At 43.1% G+C, this 17,082-nt stretch overlaps 1 protein-coding gene across 1 annotated transcript in view; it reads right to left on the bottom strand.

The window, feature by feature from the left end:
• The window catches only part of ARSJ (arylsulfatase family member J), a 45,896-nt gene extending 32,855 nt beyond the window's left edge, over nucleotides 1-13,041 (bottom strand). The window contains exon 1 of the mRNA XM_009911927.2: nucleotides 12,201-13,041. Within this exon, the coding sequence (XP_009910229.2) occupies nucleotides 12,201-12,577 (377 nt within the window). The 5' untranslated portion in view covers nucleotides 12,578-13,041. The remainder of the gene's footprint in view (nucleotides 1-12,200) is intronic.
• Between the last annotated feature and the right edge of the window lie 4,041 nt (nucleotides 13,042-17,082).

Below are 17,082 nucleotides of genomic sequence, written 5' to 3'. Positions count from 1 at the left end.
TACAATGCTAAATGCAGTGGTGTTATATTCTTACTGGTATGCTGTGTTCTTAAAGAAACAAGACTTTAACAGGGCTGTAATAACAATGGCTCAGGAGAGCGAGCATTCAGACTGGTTAAGAGGGCCATAAACCAAGCAGGCAAACACTCCAAATACTTTTATTTTTTCCCTAGAGTACTTCTACAGCGGGAGAAACAACACAGGAGTAAGTTGCTCCTTCTTGCCCTCCACCAGGAATTTTACTGTGACAAATTAGAACCATAAAATAATTTAAGTCGGAAGCAACTTGTGGAGGTCGTTTGGTCCGACCCCCTACAAAAGCAGGGCTAATTCCAATCTAAACCAGGCTGCTCAGGGCACTCTCCAGTTGGCTTTAGATGTCTCCAAGAATGGAAATGGCACAACCTCTCTGAGCAGCCTGATCTAGCCTTGATGCAACCAGTGCCCATTGCCTTTCTTCCTTTCCCTGCGCATCTCTGAAAGAACCTGCTTCTGCCGTCTCTGCTCCTCCCAGGAGGTAGTGGAAGACGGGATGAGATTCCCCTCATCCATGCCTTCTGCACAGTAACAAACCCAGCTCCCAAAGCCTCACCTCGTGTATCAGGCGGTGAGAAAACTGAAGAAAAGCATCCTACAGGAGAGTAAATTCTAGAAGCAGACTGCAAATCAGAACGAATTTGAAATGATGGTGGTAAAGTAAGTACAAAAGTCAAAAAACTCTGCTCTAAGACAAATGTAGCAAACAGAATAGCTTTCTCCGAAGTCTCTTGAAAACAGGACCATGGAACAGTTAAGGAAGGAGCTGCCATTATACTGTGGTCATTAACAAATTCACTAAACTAATTTCATCAGTTGGCTTTTAAAAAGAAAGAAACAACAAACCTATTTTTAAGAGATGAACAGAAATATGAAAAAGCTCATGAAACAGGTTTTTTTAAATTTACTAAAACTGATAACCTGGTAAAGCTAGGGAATTCCATAACAACAGTCTAGACTCCAATTTCTTGAATACTTTGCAATATTTTCTTATTTCCAGGAAACAATAAAAGAGAGCTTATAAAGTCAGTGTGTCCCTGCTGCGTAATGTAAGTTGGCAGGAGGCCTAATTAGACAACCTCCAGAGGTCTCCTCAAACCCAGTTTTCTATGATTCTATGAACTATAATACATGACAACTAAAACTAAGTATATAAAATGCGATGGTAAGTATTGCTTTGAAAAAGTTTACTGAATTCAGAGAGGCACAATTTGTGAGGTAACAGTATATCTATTAGAGTATATTTAGTCTAAAGGTACTACATTGCTTCCCCCTACCCCAAGACTAATTTTCTCCACTCCCTCCAGCTTCACATTTTCCTTAAATTGTGATCTTTCTTCAAATTTGTAATTTTCTCCTTCAAAACAGAAGGAAACTCATTTCTTATGAGAGCTTATTATCACAGAGATTGCCTCTACAGTAGTACCTTGGCACCCACTTATGTTCTATAAATGTTAAGAAAAACTGTATAACGTTGTCTCATATGGTACAATATTCTCTATCAGGGAAGAAACTCTTAAAAATGTATAAATTAAGAGAAAGATGGACTGAATCTGAAAATGGACACAAGATATTTACCTAGAAAACAGCTAATATTCTGATAAATGGATGTACTGGAATTAAAATGTACTCCAAAAAGCTGAATTAATATTTCAAATTTTTTTTTCAAAAAGTAAAAGTAAAAGCAAAATAAAATACAGAGCAATTTAGTTAGAATCCTGCATTCCTCTATAATCAGATTAAAATATCAAAAAATAAGGACGCTCTTTCGCTTTTAGTACTAAATATCAGGTCTTTTTCGTTATCAGAAGAAATAGAATGTTCAGCAATGGGAAACTTTGGTTTTCCACTGTCCATCGCAAAAACTGCCTCTATGCCATCACTCTGTGCCATAACACAACAAACACCTAAGAGGAAGAGAACTTGACAGCATTAATAAATCGTATTCTGAAATATTTTTCTCATGTGGATCTCTACGCACAAAATGATAAATCAGACCATGCAATGTGTACAACAGAAGCTGGAAACTGATAACCTAGCAAGATGCATTGCAAAGTCTGTCTTTCACTGTGTCATAAGCAAACTGAGACCGAGGGAGGGAGTTTAGGCCCGATTCTACGTTATCTGCTGAGGATTGTGACTTTAAGCAAGGTTAAGATTTGTGGGGGCCTTCTTTTGTACTGTTTTTAGTATCATTTAAAGCTTCCAAATATTGGAAGAAACACTTCCATACTTATGCTTACCAATCTTCATAACCAAATACATTTCTATGACTTATTGTCTGTCTTTTAAAGGAGGCAGTGGACTGCTTTTTCCTCCAACACATGGCACGGGAATGGACACTGGTGCCTCAGACGTAAACCTCGATTAGCTCCATGCTCCTTCTCACGTTCCTCCCTCCCCTGCGCGCGAGGACCCCCCCAGGTCATACACTCGCTGGTGCCACTAGTTCAGCAGCCTTCCCCCGTCCAGTCGCACCCCTGCCCATGTGCAAGATGCAGTTCATCTGCGGATCACAACCAACCACCTACAAATACGACGTGCCATGACGGTGAGAAAGCTGTCATGGCACAAATGTCTTTATTAATCAGGTGTGTAAGTGTAAGAAAAATAAGGTATACAAGGTTCCTATACATTGATTTTCTGCCCCTAGGTTGAAAATAAAGGCTCTGGGGCCACAGCATACTTACGATATTAATAATATCTACTTTAATGCTTATTATCTAATATAGTCTCTTCACATATGCATTTGAGAAGATAATTTCGTATTTGAAGCATATTAAAAAGTATTTCATTATCCCAGATTTGTTTTCTAACTCTAGCAGTGTTCTCCCCCCACCCCGAGCTTGATAATATGGTGATAACTGCCTGAATTAATAAGCAGGTGATAGCTGACACAGTTAATTACTGTATTACAATTGCAGTTGAACTAGAATCATGAAACACGTTTAACTTCTTTCTTGTTATGAGCCAGCAGGTACAGTAAAGTTCCCTATTTAAAATTTTTCAATTTCATCACAAACCACAAAAAGTCAAAAGCTATTTTAGTCAAACCTCAACAGTTAAAACATCTTTAATATTACTATTTTAAATTTGTTACCCATTAGTGTTATCTCGATTTCTTTCTGAACTCTTCATATTGCATTTCAGCCTACCAATTTACATTTACAGAGACAAGCTGAGGTCACCAGACAGATCTACTGGCTTTTAAGTAAGAAAACTAATAAATTGGGCAGCTATTACAAAAAGGCTACTGAAAAAGAGAAAGCAAACACATCCTACACAGGATCACTCACACAGGCACAATCTTCATTTACCTTGTACTATTTATTAATCTAATGAATTAAGGCTGGTGAAATTACCCCATTCGTTCTTAAGCATACATTCTAAAACTAAGCAAACTCACCTCAGGATAGAAAAATCTGACTATGAATCAATACAAAACAAGGCAAAAAATACAGGGGAAATAGGATACCTCCCAGATTTACAGATAGGAATTAATGAGAAGGTGCTAGCTCCTCACACCACGAGGAACTGTACTAGTCTGGAGTAGAACATGAAAAAAGCAGCATGAAGTGTCATGTGCTGAAGGGGCAATTGCTCACGTGTGTCAAATGGTATCCATTAAGAAACATAAATGTTTTAGATTTTTAATGGAAATCACCAGATTCCACAAAAAATTATAACATTTTCATGTAAAAATCAATTCACATCAATTACTACAACACAAGGAAAAAAAAATCTAATTCCCCAAAATCTGAAATAGATTATTGTATTAGTTCGTCAAAAAGAAAAAAAAAAAATCAAAAGATAACCACAAGTTCCATAAATTTAATGGCTTAGTTTTCATCCACCCATCTTTCTTGACATGTGGTAATACAAAATAAATGCTTACACTTTTCATTTACCATATTTTACTATGATTTTTATTTGCCTGTCCACATATTAATGAAATATCACTCTAAGGATATGAAATATTACAATAAGAATGTCCTCAGTTCTGTGAGGACTGCTTTGCTAGGCAGACATCATGGGAACAGGGGAAAGAAAAAAAAAGGGGGGGGCACATTTGAAATGGATTCAAGAATGAGCAAACATTTTATAAGTTTAAAAATCTCCATTACCCTAAAACAACATTGTATTAACACGTGCAGAGGCCCTGATTCAACAAAACAAACACAAAATTGTTTTAAAATCAGAAGTGCAGAAAAACTCAAAACCAGAATTAAGATACACACAATTATGAAAACAAACCCCTGGGTCTGATACTATCACCAACATAAATGTCACAAAGACAAAAAGAAAGTAGACAGATACTTGCCTTCTTCTGACCTTTAGCTCATAAATCTGGCAAATCTTTCTATGAAATGTAAAGTATCTTAATGAAAACATGAATGTAATTTGTCCAAATTTTAAGTCCCATCTAACTTGATCATCCTGGTCTAAATCCTTTGACGTGAAAGTAAACCCCATCTTTTTTACTACACAGTTTTATTTCCAGGCATCCATCTCAGTTTCCCATCTTGATCCACTTAAAGGGTCTCATGAAGGAAGAGTAACATTGAAAAGTGAGAGTTATAATAGGAGTCCACCACTACCACTCATTCAAGTTATTGTTATAGGCAGCAATATGCATCATCAATTACAAAGCAAACATATCAGGAACAATGCTGAATGAGCAAAATTCCTTAATTATTTTAAGCCTAACTTTTCCATGGAATACAATTTCTCTTTTCCAGTTTAAAAAAAAAAACAACAAACCAAACCACAGGCTAAAAGTCTCTATAACTTAAACTCCTCAGAGTACTGATAATTTACAATCTCAGAGTTTGTAAATTTATTTCCAACTGCATTCCTTTAACTCACTGCACTTTGTATAAACTGGACAATGAAAAAAAAGAAGTTAATCCATTTCCACTATCTAGGTAGTCATGTATGTTAGATAATGCTATGTTTGTCTTATATGCAGCGGACCTAAACTATCAAACAATATTCTTAAATGTTACCAGAAAGTGATGCAAGGAAAAGTTATCACAATCTGTACTACACTTTGCTACTTCCTCCATGTTGGTTTTTTTTTAACCTTTATTGTTTGCATGTAGTTTCCTTTCCAACTCTTTCCTCCAAATGCTCCTTTGTACCCTGCATTAGTAATTATGATGATATGAACAGACTTCTCATAGCTTAAGACCATAGAGCAATTCAGTACCTGGATCTAATTTTCTGCAGAACAAACAGAGGAGAGCACAGAGGCAGAACAAAACAAGAAAAGGAAGTCCTTGCATTTAATTACTTATTCATTCTCTGTGTATGCTGCATATATATATATATATATATATATATATGTGGACAATGTCATCCTAAGTGAAAGACATAACGAGAACATGGAAAAAGATACCTCAACATCTTTGGCAGCAGTCCCACAAATTGTCCTGAAAGAAGTCAGCAGAAATAAATAATTACATACCACAAGAGTTATGAAGGCCTAGGGGGAAAAAATCCTGAAAATTTTCAGAGAAAATGAGGATATGGAAAACAGGAATTTCTAGGAGAAACCTGAAATGAAACTTTCACACAGACTATCTTCTCTCAGAATGAACGCTGAAATCATTTCTAGCATTTAAAAATATTTTATGAGCATTCTCCTTTAGAATGCCTTCTGTAGTTAATATGTACTTCAAATGAGCCACAGATGAATACGAGTTGGAAGAGAAGCCATCCAGTTCAACCCTTTTCCCCAAGACAGATTCAACTACATTATGTCATTCCTGACATATTTGTCTTGTCTGTTCTTAATGACTTCCAATGAAGAAACTCAGCAATTTCCCAAAGCCAGCTATTCCAGTGTTTCACAATCTTTAGCATTAGGAAGTTTTCCCTATTATCTAACCTGAAGTTTTTTCCTCTACTCAAGAAAGCCCCTCATTTCTTGTACCATCCATCATGGCACTGAAAACACATTATGCCCTTTCTCTCTGCACAGCTCTTGAAGTACCGAAGAGTTATCATCTTCCTGAGATATCTGATCACCCCTATCTGGACACTATCCAATTATGCACGTTGCTCTTGGAGAGCGATGCCCAAGTTTGGGCACAAGTGCTCCAGCTGTAGGGCAAAAGGGCTGCTTCGTGTACCTCCTAGGCTCCCCTGTTTATACAAACTGGTTTGATGCTTGCCTTTTTTGTAACAGCATGACACTGTTGACTTTATATTCAGTGCACGATTCACTATCATTCCAGCTACTTTTCTAAAGAAATGCTGTCTAAGCAGTTGTTCACCAACCTCTGCTTGTAAAGTTATTCCTGCTTCAGCATAGTATCTTCTATTTATCACTGCTGACTTTAATTCTGCTTTTTTTTCAGATTATTTCTCTAATTTGTCAAGATGATTTTCAATATCACTACAGTCCCTTAATGCTGGCATATTTAATCAGAACATTTAATTTCATCATCCAGGTTCCTAATGGAAACACTGATCAGAATTAAAACTCCGGAGCGACGACTGCCAAGTCTCTTTACTTCAGAGCAGATAAAGCACCAGACCATCTCTTAATACTTAAAGCTGATATTCTGCAGTCCTTCATATTTTCTTAACTACAAAATAGGGAATATATATAATGGAGTGTTACATACATTTCCCAATATTTATTCTCTGGTATAATAGATTTCTTCTGAACATGCATTATAACACCAGATTTCTCTCCGCGCAACCTGATTCCTCATCTTAAGCCTATGTGTGCGTGTGGGGAGGCGGACTGTGAGTACAGAGTCCTTCCCTTTCTCCATCACAAGGGACCACGCCGTCCTTTGGAGTAGGGGTGCTGGGAGTGGGCTGCCGGTGGGGCCAGCGCACGAAGTAGAGACCACTGACGCTGCTGTGACGGGACAGCATCAGCGTGCTGTGCCCGTGGGCCTGCCTGGCGCCCGTCTCCGTTGAAGTGCACCCTCTGCGAGGAGGGCTGAGAGTACCTGCCCTAGAGTCCTTCCCCTCCTTGACAGTTCCCAAACCAGTTGGGCACTGGTGGTTTGCTCAGGGCACAGAAGGGCCCAAGATCCCATCGAGTCTCTGAGAGCCATCATTTCAACTCAGAGCATAGAAGGTAACTTCCCAGTCACACACCTTTGTACTGGATCGTTCTTAGAGCGGCCAAACTGCTGAAACTGCAGTTTGGACCGTTATGCACCCAGGAGGCAGGGAAAGAGAAGGCTTACCAAGAAGTCTGAGCCCCCAGAATACAGTATTTCTGTCTGATTGCAAGTCAGCTGCACTGCTTTCCATTCAAAGTACTTTAGCTTTCCTCTACTCTATTTCTGTCAAAATAACTCTTAGTTTGCTGAGACAGTGTCATTTTTAATGGTGAACTATGTATTGCTAGACAGGGATGCCTACAAGAGAACACATACTAACTAGCTATATATAGCTATATATATTTATAAATGTGTAATATTTCTAGAATTAGATAACAGGTACAGTTATTTATATTAAAATAACACTTTGATTACGCTTCCTGATTATACAATGTATTTCTGTCTGCTTTGGGTGAGCAAATTCTCAATATTTCATTTTATCCCAGGGAAAAAAAGGATTTATTTCCCAAGACCTTCACCATTTCTTAAAATCTTCCATCTCCACATCCCACCCATCATGCAAAGCTCATTCTTGACATTAGTGTAGGGCTTCCATGATTCATAAGTGTTCACTGTAAAAGGGAGTTCAGATTCCTTAATGATCTGCAACCCTAGCTGTGCATCGGTTTCTACAAACAGAGATCCCTACTCTTGCGTAGGTCAGGAACCTTCCTGTGGCCCAAAGGGATTCCAGTGCACATAATGGTCCTAAGGTTACAAGTCTGATGGTCAGCAGAAAACTGGGAGCCTAGAAGAGGAAGTACTTGTCTGCTGCCTACATAATGCCAAAACAATTTATGGTATATGATGTCTAGATTCCTTCTTTTCTTATCAGTCAGTGTTATTTCTCAAATTCCTTTGCTAAATTAAGTATTGGGCCAGCAAATACAACTACACTGCATAATACCCCCTATCGAGTTGGGTCAGCTACCCCAATAGATGTTCACCTAAGCTTATATAGGCTTTTTGTCTCACCAGCTCAAAGGAATACTCCTCCTTTTGGTCATAAGCTTTCAAAATTTCTTAAAAAAAACTCTGGAAAACTGTCCACACACTGACTATACTTCAATAATTCTTCATTTGAAAAAGAGACGACTCTTTATGATAATGTAACTTAACAAATTATCTAAATAAGCAATACCACATGTGACCATAACAAATCAATCTTATAGTCTCTACCTCATCTCAATCCACTCTCATACACTCACATGCAGAAAACTTAACACACAAATAATCTTAGATTTTCTTAGTACGTTACGTGACCTGTATTGTTCCATAAATCAAGACCTTCTTAAACCGTACTACCAAACTGGTCTACAAGACTATTCAGGCAATGAAAAATCGCTGAGGCTATTAAGCACACAGATACAGCAGCTAACTCACTAAGTGCTTGGCCAGCCGGCTGCTGGGCGCAGGCTGAGTATCCCTGTATTTTCTTAACCCCTTTTCCTAGGGTGGAGAACTTGAAGATTGAAGTTTGAGCCACTATTTTTTTATGTTCTTCTATGTAAATTACAGTAACATAAACAACAGAAATGTGTTTATTTTTCATTTCTTTCAGAGATGAGTTAAAAAGTAGTCTTTTAGTTTAGCTGTGTTCTGTACGACATCCACGTCTCTCTGTATCTTAAGGATACTCCAGCATGGCTGACGTACACACCCACACAAATTTCCTCTCACCTAACTCAGTGCCCGTTTAAGATAGGTTTCACCTCAGCACTAGCTTAAAGCTAGGTATCCTGAGCTATTCTGCTCAAATTATTTAGTTCACTGAGGCATGCCTATTACTTTCAAGGAGAAAACAACAAAAAATACTGTATCACGCAATACAAAAGGTCTGGAGGACAACTTACGCTCACTCACATCCTTTGGGAGAAAAGAGGAAAAAAAAAAAAAGAAAAGCCAAACATGTCCACAGTCTTTCTGCAATTTATCAGCAGGTCAATAACCTCTTGAGTACATGCAGGCCACTGCCCTGCTCAAACCCGCACCAAGCAACACTAGGGATGAGTCTCCAAACCCCACCAATTATCAAATTTTCAATCCAGCTGTAGGAGCTCCGGCAGGAACTGCAGCGGTCCCAGGAGCAGCCCAAGGCAGAACAAAGCCTCTCGCCCAGGTCACTCCTGCGCTCGTAGTTGTGCAGCTGCGGAGCACGGGCTGAGCCGCTTCCCGAGCGAGAGCCGCCTCCCTTACCTCCCCGCGTTGGCCCCAGCGCAGCCGGCCGGGAGAGCACATCACATGTGGCACTCGGCCCACTGGCTCACACTTCTCTTCTCTGTTCCCAAGATTCAGCTCAGCTGCTACCCCCTCCCCGCATCCATAAATAAAGCCCAAAATAAAAAGCTGTGGAAGCCAGCCTTACTACTGGCCTAAAAGCAATAGCTTTTGATGGAGTGAATGGGGAAAGAGGTAATACTGGCGGAAAGCAAGAAATGAAAGTGGGCCAAAGCCTCAAGCACAGGACATGAGAAAGCAAACAGAGGGAAGAAGAAGTGGGCAGAAAGACAGGCTCACCAGCTGTTACGCTGTGGCACGGCACGAAGGGGAAAAAAGAGCTAATTCTACCTCTTCCTTTTAACACGTCACTTCCAACCTCCTTCCCCATGCTCATTCACTAGCATAGGACAGCTACCAAAAGAAGGGTCTCTTTACTAGCATGAGCCTTAGAGGGACTGTCTGGAGACCTACAAAGAATTTGGAGCATTCGAAGTCTCTCTGCCTGAAGTCTAACTTCCACTTGGCAATGTGAGTCAGTGCTCCCTAATGAGTCTGGTTTACACAAGTACCTCTGTTTTTCATCGATCAATCAGGTAACGTCTGGACCATGTTAAGCATGGTATGGGTATTGGGAGGCATGGAGCATCCAGGTGATCCTTCAGTGGATGAGCAGGCTTTTAGCCTTGAACTAACACATGTTGGAATTCAAGAAATAACAGCACTTCTGGATTAGAAGTTTCTGAGTCCTGGCATTTTAATTAAGATGCCTCTACTAAGTAAGCATTAAAAGTATTTATCACTAGCATTTATCTTCAGCCAGAATGGATAATAGTATCCTCTGAATCTGCCTTGTTAATACTCTAGCTGAGCCTGTTAACCCCTCACCATTCCCTCCCTTATTTCTCAGTCATGTGAGGCAGTTCCTTCTCTCTGCTGCTCCTTTTTCCCGAAGTAGAACAACATGAAAAAAATGTTCTAAGGGTTTTAGACCAGGAGACTAAGAAAATAAAAACTAAGTATAAGCAAATTTCTTTTTTCCTAGAAAAGGTTCCAAAACCAAAGTAGGCAGATTTGCAGAACCATTTCCGCCTGACGAGCTGATGAAAAGAGCAGGATTCCTCCGAACATGCCTACCTTTTACTATTAGTATGTATTTACACACAGACTGCTCCACATTTAACAAAGGATTAAAATAATTAAACCGAGTTACTGTTATTCCTTACTTTACTTTTATTCTTTTTTGTGTTTAGACAACCTCCGCAGTCTCCAAGAGCCAAAGCAGCACGCTGGTTCCCCTGGAACCCAGTCGTCCCATTCCTCCAGCCACTGCATGAGTCATTATTGTGGAGCACGACATTCCCTTTGTAAAGCACTGGTTCCCAAACCACCGTCCTCAGAAAGCTGGCTGGCTACATGCTGCTGGCGCAGGTCCTTGCTTCCAACTGCTGCATGGCTTTAAAGACAACCAAGATGCATTAACCTTACCCTGATACACATTTCCCTCGTAAGCTGCTACCTCAGTTGCCGCAGGGCAACTATGTTCTTGTGAATGAGTGAGTAGGTGTCTCAAAATAATTTCTAAGACGCAGTCCACACAAACAAAAAAGAAAAAAAAGAAACCCAAACCAAAAACCCGCGTGGGGAAGTCTTGCACTAGATAACGTGTCAGCTCTCCATGCAAATCTCCCTGGTCCAGCAAGTCTGGGAACTAGACCGAGACCAGGAATTATCTCCAGCTCTACCATGTGGAGATGCAAGACACCAGGCCAGTTGCTTGTTTTATTTAAACATGTGTTTCTTTTACCAGCAATATTAACATTGCCGTGTTCCTGTTTATACTTACAGAAAGGAGAAAATAAACTATGTAACTTTTCCCCTCTCATTTTGTTTTGCTCTTTTAAGAGTTCCCTGTTCCTGTCAAAGTGAGTTAGGCTAAACAGAAACAAGGCGGTTTTGTTCCAGAGCAAATGCATCCACACTTGGAGTTATTTGGGAAGCGTTCCTACAGTTTACATGCATACCACCCCACCCCCCCTTAATCCTCCTTAACCTTCACACGAAAGAAGGCCCTTAGGTTGGGTAATTGGCTCTTTACTTAACAGACCACAGGAAAACACAATTTACCAGAGACAGCAAAGCACGCAATACCAACACGCTGCTTTTACCATTTTGGTGAGGCACCTATTTTAGCGGCTTAAGAGAAAAGTTTCTAATCATCTGCAAAGGGGCAACTGCATCATGACAAGAGCGATACTGCAGCTCAGAGGATCCTGAAAGAGAGTCTGGATTCCCTGCACTGATCCACAAGTGACACACTGGGGAATCAACTCATAAATTCAACATAACCCTCAGCGAGAACTCAGTCCAGGCTCAGCAAGACCCGTGATCCTGTGTGCCGGCTGCAATGAATGTACTGGAGAAAACGTAACGCTTTCAGTTCCCCGACACAGACTCCTCCTGTAAGTCACTCTGAAATCGCACAGAAAATCTAAGCGGATCGCTTCCCAGTAACAGCAACGTTACTTGACAACTAGCACGTATGTTAGTAACGCAGTAAATGTAAATGTACTACAGCACTCTGCAGGGGTAGCTCACTGTGCTGAATCCTTATTGGCTCACAGAGCGCGAGTTTTTATTTCGCTCTTTCAAACGAATTAGAAAGTCCGTTTTGTGCAAGGTTTTTAAGTGAATCGGAAAGGCACCTCTCTGCCTACAGGCTAAAACGGAGGTGTACCCGGCCAGGTTCGCCCTGTGCTCTTCTCAAGAGGGACGGCGTTTAAGCCGGTGAGGCGAAGGATGAAGTAGTAGTAAACTTACTTTCCAGTGATAAATTGGCTTCTGGATGGTGTGCACATAGGCTGTACATAATAGTTCTCCAGTTTAACCCCTTCAGCGGCTAGCTTGTCCAGAGTGGGCGTCCTGATCTCCGATCCGTGGTACCCTACGTCTCTGAAGCCCTGATCGTCGGCCAGGATGAAGACGATGTGAGGCTGTGAGCCGGGGGCGCCGGCCCCCAGCTCCTCTCCCGGCCCGGTCCTCGTCGCCTCCGTCCCTCCAGGGCCGAGCCCGAGGCTGTCCCAGGACAGGTAGCCGTAAGTGAGGAGGCTAAGCACCGAGAGGCCGGCCAGCACCCCCACGGCCACCATCTTCCCCTTGCAGAGGCGGTGAGGCCAGCTGCGCCCACCGCGGGCCATTCACCTCGGCTGGAGCAAGAGCGAGACAGAAGAGAAAAATAATAATAAAAGGGAAAAAAGCCCCCAAAACCGCCAACAAAGCGAAACGGTCTCTGAGGCGGGGGCAGGGAGCGTCAGAGCTCCCGCCGGCCGGGGGAGCGGAGCGGAGCCCCGCTCATCGCGCCCGCTGCCAACTTCAGAAACTCCGGCCGCCGCTGCGGGAGAGGCGGCGGAGGCCGCCCTGCCCCGTGCCGGTGCTGGAGCCGGAGCCGGAGCCGGAGCCGGAGCCGGTGTCGGTGCCGGCCGGGTGGGCAGGGCCCCGCCGGGGGTCACAGCATCCTCGGCCCGCCTCCGGCCCCGCGCCGGGGCGCCGCTGCCTGCCCGTCCCGGGGCCGGTGCCCATGGCGGGGCGAGTCAGGGCGCCCCGGCGCAGCGCCGCCGCGGCCAGCGGGACGGGACGGGACGGGACGGGACCGGGCGGGACGGGACGGGACGGGTCGGGACGCGCCGGGCCGCCTCCCCCGCGCCCCTCGGCGCACACCGGCCCCTCCGCCCGCCCCCTCCGGCGCTGCCGGGCCGCTCCCTTCCCTCCCCTCCCCGCCCCTTCTCTCCTCTCCGCTCCTCTCCCCGCCGCCCCCCGGCGGCTCCCGGCGCAGGCGGGGGAGGGCAGGGGGACCCCGGCCCCGGGAGGCAGCCGGAGCCCTGCTCCCCCCCCGCAAACCCATCTCCTGCCTGCGCCCCGCCCGCGCCTTCCCCCCGGCCAGCCCCCTCGGCAACTTCTTCCCTCCCTCACTCCCTCCCTTTTTTGCCTTTCCTCCTGTCTCCCCCTCTCTCCGCACCTCCTCTCCTCTGCCTCGCTCGCCCCCCGCTCGGATGCTGCTGCTTGCCCCGCTGCTCCCCCCATGTCGGAGGCGAAGCTCTCCTCTCCCCCCCCCGCTGCAAAAGGCAGCCCTCGCCGCCGGCGAGTCCCGCGGCTCCTTCCCAAAGCTAGGTGGTCGTTTTGGCCCCCCCCTCCCCGCCCCCGAAATATCGATTGGTTTAAGTGTTTCTGAAATCGCCACAAACATCTGGAAGGTATGAATGGACCGGATTTGTTTTCGGCCACAAACCAGTCCCAAATCCCAAACCCTCCAATTCTGGTAAGGCTGTGGCAAACGCAAGGAATGTGCCTATTGAAAGTGCTATCATTTTTAAAAATTTGGGTTAAAGTATGAATGTGCTGCAGTTGCAAAACACAACTTCACCCCGGTCCTGAAAGACACTGAAGCAAGCAGAAACTTAACGTTCATGCGTGATTAGGCTAAACTGAAGTAAATGTGCAGGTTTGACCTGTCTAACATGAGTCATCATGACAGCAACAACTTTTACTCAAACTAGATTTTATAAAGCATTAACTCTTAAACACCTATGGGGAAGAAACCCTGTAGTTACCGCACCTCCGTGCCGGCAGCCCCCAGAAGCTCCGGCTGGTTCCAGCTACCAGACAGCCTGGCTGGTATCCCTCCCGCAGGAACGAACGCTTCTCTCTCTCTCGTTTTAAGAGCTGACAGATTCTAGTACTGGAAGTTCAGTATACTCTTAAAAGTTCGCTCTGCTCTGCTCCCCATGGCTCTCAGTAATACCACCTCAAACAGCCTTCTGTAGAACAGGGGAATGGCTTTGGATGGGGAGGGAGCAAGGGAGGCTTCTTTCCTCACGGAGCACAACTTCCCTCTTGCACGGCGTGGTATTCACTTGTGCACTGCCTGAAAAATCAAATCCGCTGGGGTAGCTTCTCTAATGAAGTTCCTAACATCGCCATTATCATATCAGAACGGAAGGGGTGGCATGACCGTCAGTTTAATGGTTCCCAGAGTTAATATTTTTCTCCCAGGTACACTTTCCAATAGGAGCTTCGAAGAAGTTTCCACACACTAGATGGATAGAGCAGACACAAGAAGCGGCTTCTTAACTGATATCCATAGTGTGCGTATTAGATGTCGAATGTTGGCTTACACACTTTAATTACCTTCAGTAACATTGTCTAATGCAAGTGTCTGGATTTTGCCTGCCTAGACGGCTGCACAAATGCAATTCAGTTCCTAACAATGCTTGGTGTCCTTGTTCTGGGGAGAAAAAAATAAAGTAGTCCTGTCCTGAGGGAACTTTAATTTGGGTCAAATCTAACCGATTTTGTGCAACCTAATGTGACCAGAAATGTCTTACTCTAAAATTTCCACCAAAAAAGAGCTATTCAGAAATCACTAAGCATTGTGCTGCAGTTTAACAATGCTGCAGCAGGGAGAACATGGAAGTAAAAGTGGATTTAGTGATTTTAACGTGCTACCTAAGGGCTTGTCCACACTGGAAAGTGATATTGATAAAATTACGTCTGCATTGTAAAACCTACAAAGTTTAGCTCTTGAGGTAGAACATCATCTTCTGAAATCAGAGGAACTTTACAGCATGTTAACTCAAGCTCTTTTCCAAAAAAAAAACCCAAAACCAAACCACTCCGAAACCTTACACCGAAGAAACGCTTAGATTTTCATATACTGAAATGACATTCCCTTTAAAAGAATTCTCTATTGAAATTTTTTACTCCTGCTTTTCCCCCCACCTTTACAAGACCAAAAGAATGCATATAGAAACCTAAAACTATAAACGGTAAAACGCAAATTGGATTAGTAATGCTATTTTGCCTTTAACCCATCTACTGCAAAATGGCAAACAAAATATGATGCCCTTTTAATATAAGCTGTAATAGCACCACGGACCCAGACAAACATTAGAGCATGACACTAAGTATCTGATCAAATGTATACATGTTTTCTAGTAGTTAAATATACCGTTCATTAATTCTTCTGTTTTAAAAACTATCAAACACCAGCTATCACAGTACACTCATATAATCCATGCATTATGATAGCCACATAATAGTTATCTGTAACTAGCCATATATGATTTTGCTTATAATCAAAATACTTCCAACACATCCAAAATACTTCCAACACATCCAAAATACTCAGATTGGCAGGAGGCTGCTAAAGGGGATCATTCCCAAGTAGGTGACCAACATCAGCGAGCAGAACCACAGAATCATCTAAAAGAGTTTGGAATTAAGATTGTTTGAATAGTAAAAAAAAATAATTATATATCATTAGGCAGAGGCAACAGAGTTTACCTCCCTAAAGAGCACAGCTATTAGCAGGAGAACCTAGCCTTCGATTTTCCAGTGCTGCCTTATGGCAGTGCCCCGTTAGGCACGCCAAACCCTGTTAGTCACCACCCAACTGCAAATGAAACCATTCGAGGGCAATCTCTGTCAGACATCCATAAACTCGACCTCCTTTCTTTACGGGCCTGACAAAACTTCCCTTTTTTTTTCCCCCCACTTTTGTAAAAACAAAGGTAGGCTTATGTCAGCAAAAGCCTCTGCTGACCTTCAAGTAAAGAGGCCTTGACCATAAAGTTAACTCAATTAAACCTGTGCAGAGAGGATGACTTTAGCTGAAGGCTCATCTGCAGTTATCTTCAGTCAAGGTAAGGGCTGTTAAACATGCCCTTTTCTAGTTGTTTCAGGTCAGGCTGACATCTAACCTTTCTGTTTCTGAGACGTACATATTTGACACACAAATACAAGCCCAAGAAGATAGCAGCTTTCTAAAGTTAAGTGCAGCTGAAAAATTGAAGAAGACTGTTCCTTCAAAGCCAGTCACAACAGAGAGCAAAGAGTCAGTACTAGCACAGACAGCAAAGAATTATTCTGGTTGAAGGATTTTCTGTCCCAAGCCTGGGTTCTGAGGAATGGCCCCGGGACGTGTGACTCAGAGGGATGTCTCTGAGTCACAGCTCCGCTCCTATTTCCTCCATGCTACCAAGCCGCTTGCTGCTGGACTAGGTCAGGCTCCGGGAACAGGGAATCTAAAGGGTGTTTTGGGGAAAAAAAAGCTGTTCTAAAATGAGACACACCTTGGAAGACGCAGATAAAAATGTTTTCCAAAAAGGATGGTAACACCTATTATATTTTCTTTCTCTGCCCTAACTAGCCCTTTCTGCCAGCTGCTTCAGAAATGAGAGACTCCTGTGGTGCAGGAGGAGGCTGGCACACAGCTCCAGTGTGAGCAGCGTGTCAAGGCTGGAAGATGCAATCTCTCACTCCTTGCGCCAGTACGCATCCTGAGAGGGAATCTCGCTCCCAGTTCAAGAGAAGCAGGAATAATAATGGTAAATGAGGTCTTGGGAAGACAGTCTGTAGGAAAAAATAGATTCACGTGCTAACACTCCTATGATAACATTATTATAACTGTTCTAACACTTAGTTCAGTCTTAGAAAGGTAATTCTTACTAGTTGGAGACTACATGTTTCTTCTTACCTTCGAGTCAAAGCTGTCAGTAACTAGAAAGGCTGCAATACAGGATGTGCATTCCAGTGCTCTTCCTGGTTATGCCTGAGGCCAGAAATCTTTGTCTGCCTAAAGAACAGCTTTTTGAACTGTTATTTTTAGCTTAATAGCGACAACGATAGTAAGAGCAAAGCAGGCTTT

This window comes from Haliaeetus albicilla, chromosome 1 (assembly GCF_947461875.1).
Source record: "Haliaeetus albicilla chromosome 1, bHalAlb1.1, whole genome shotgun sequence".
Classification (NCBI taxonomy): Eukaryota; Metazoa; Chordata; class Aves; order Accipitriformes; family Accipitridae; genus Haliaeetus; species Haliaeetus albicilla.
This window is presented reverse-complemented; position numbering and strand designations above follow the sequence as displayed.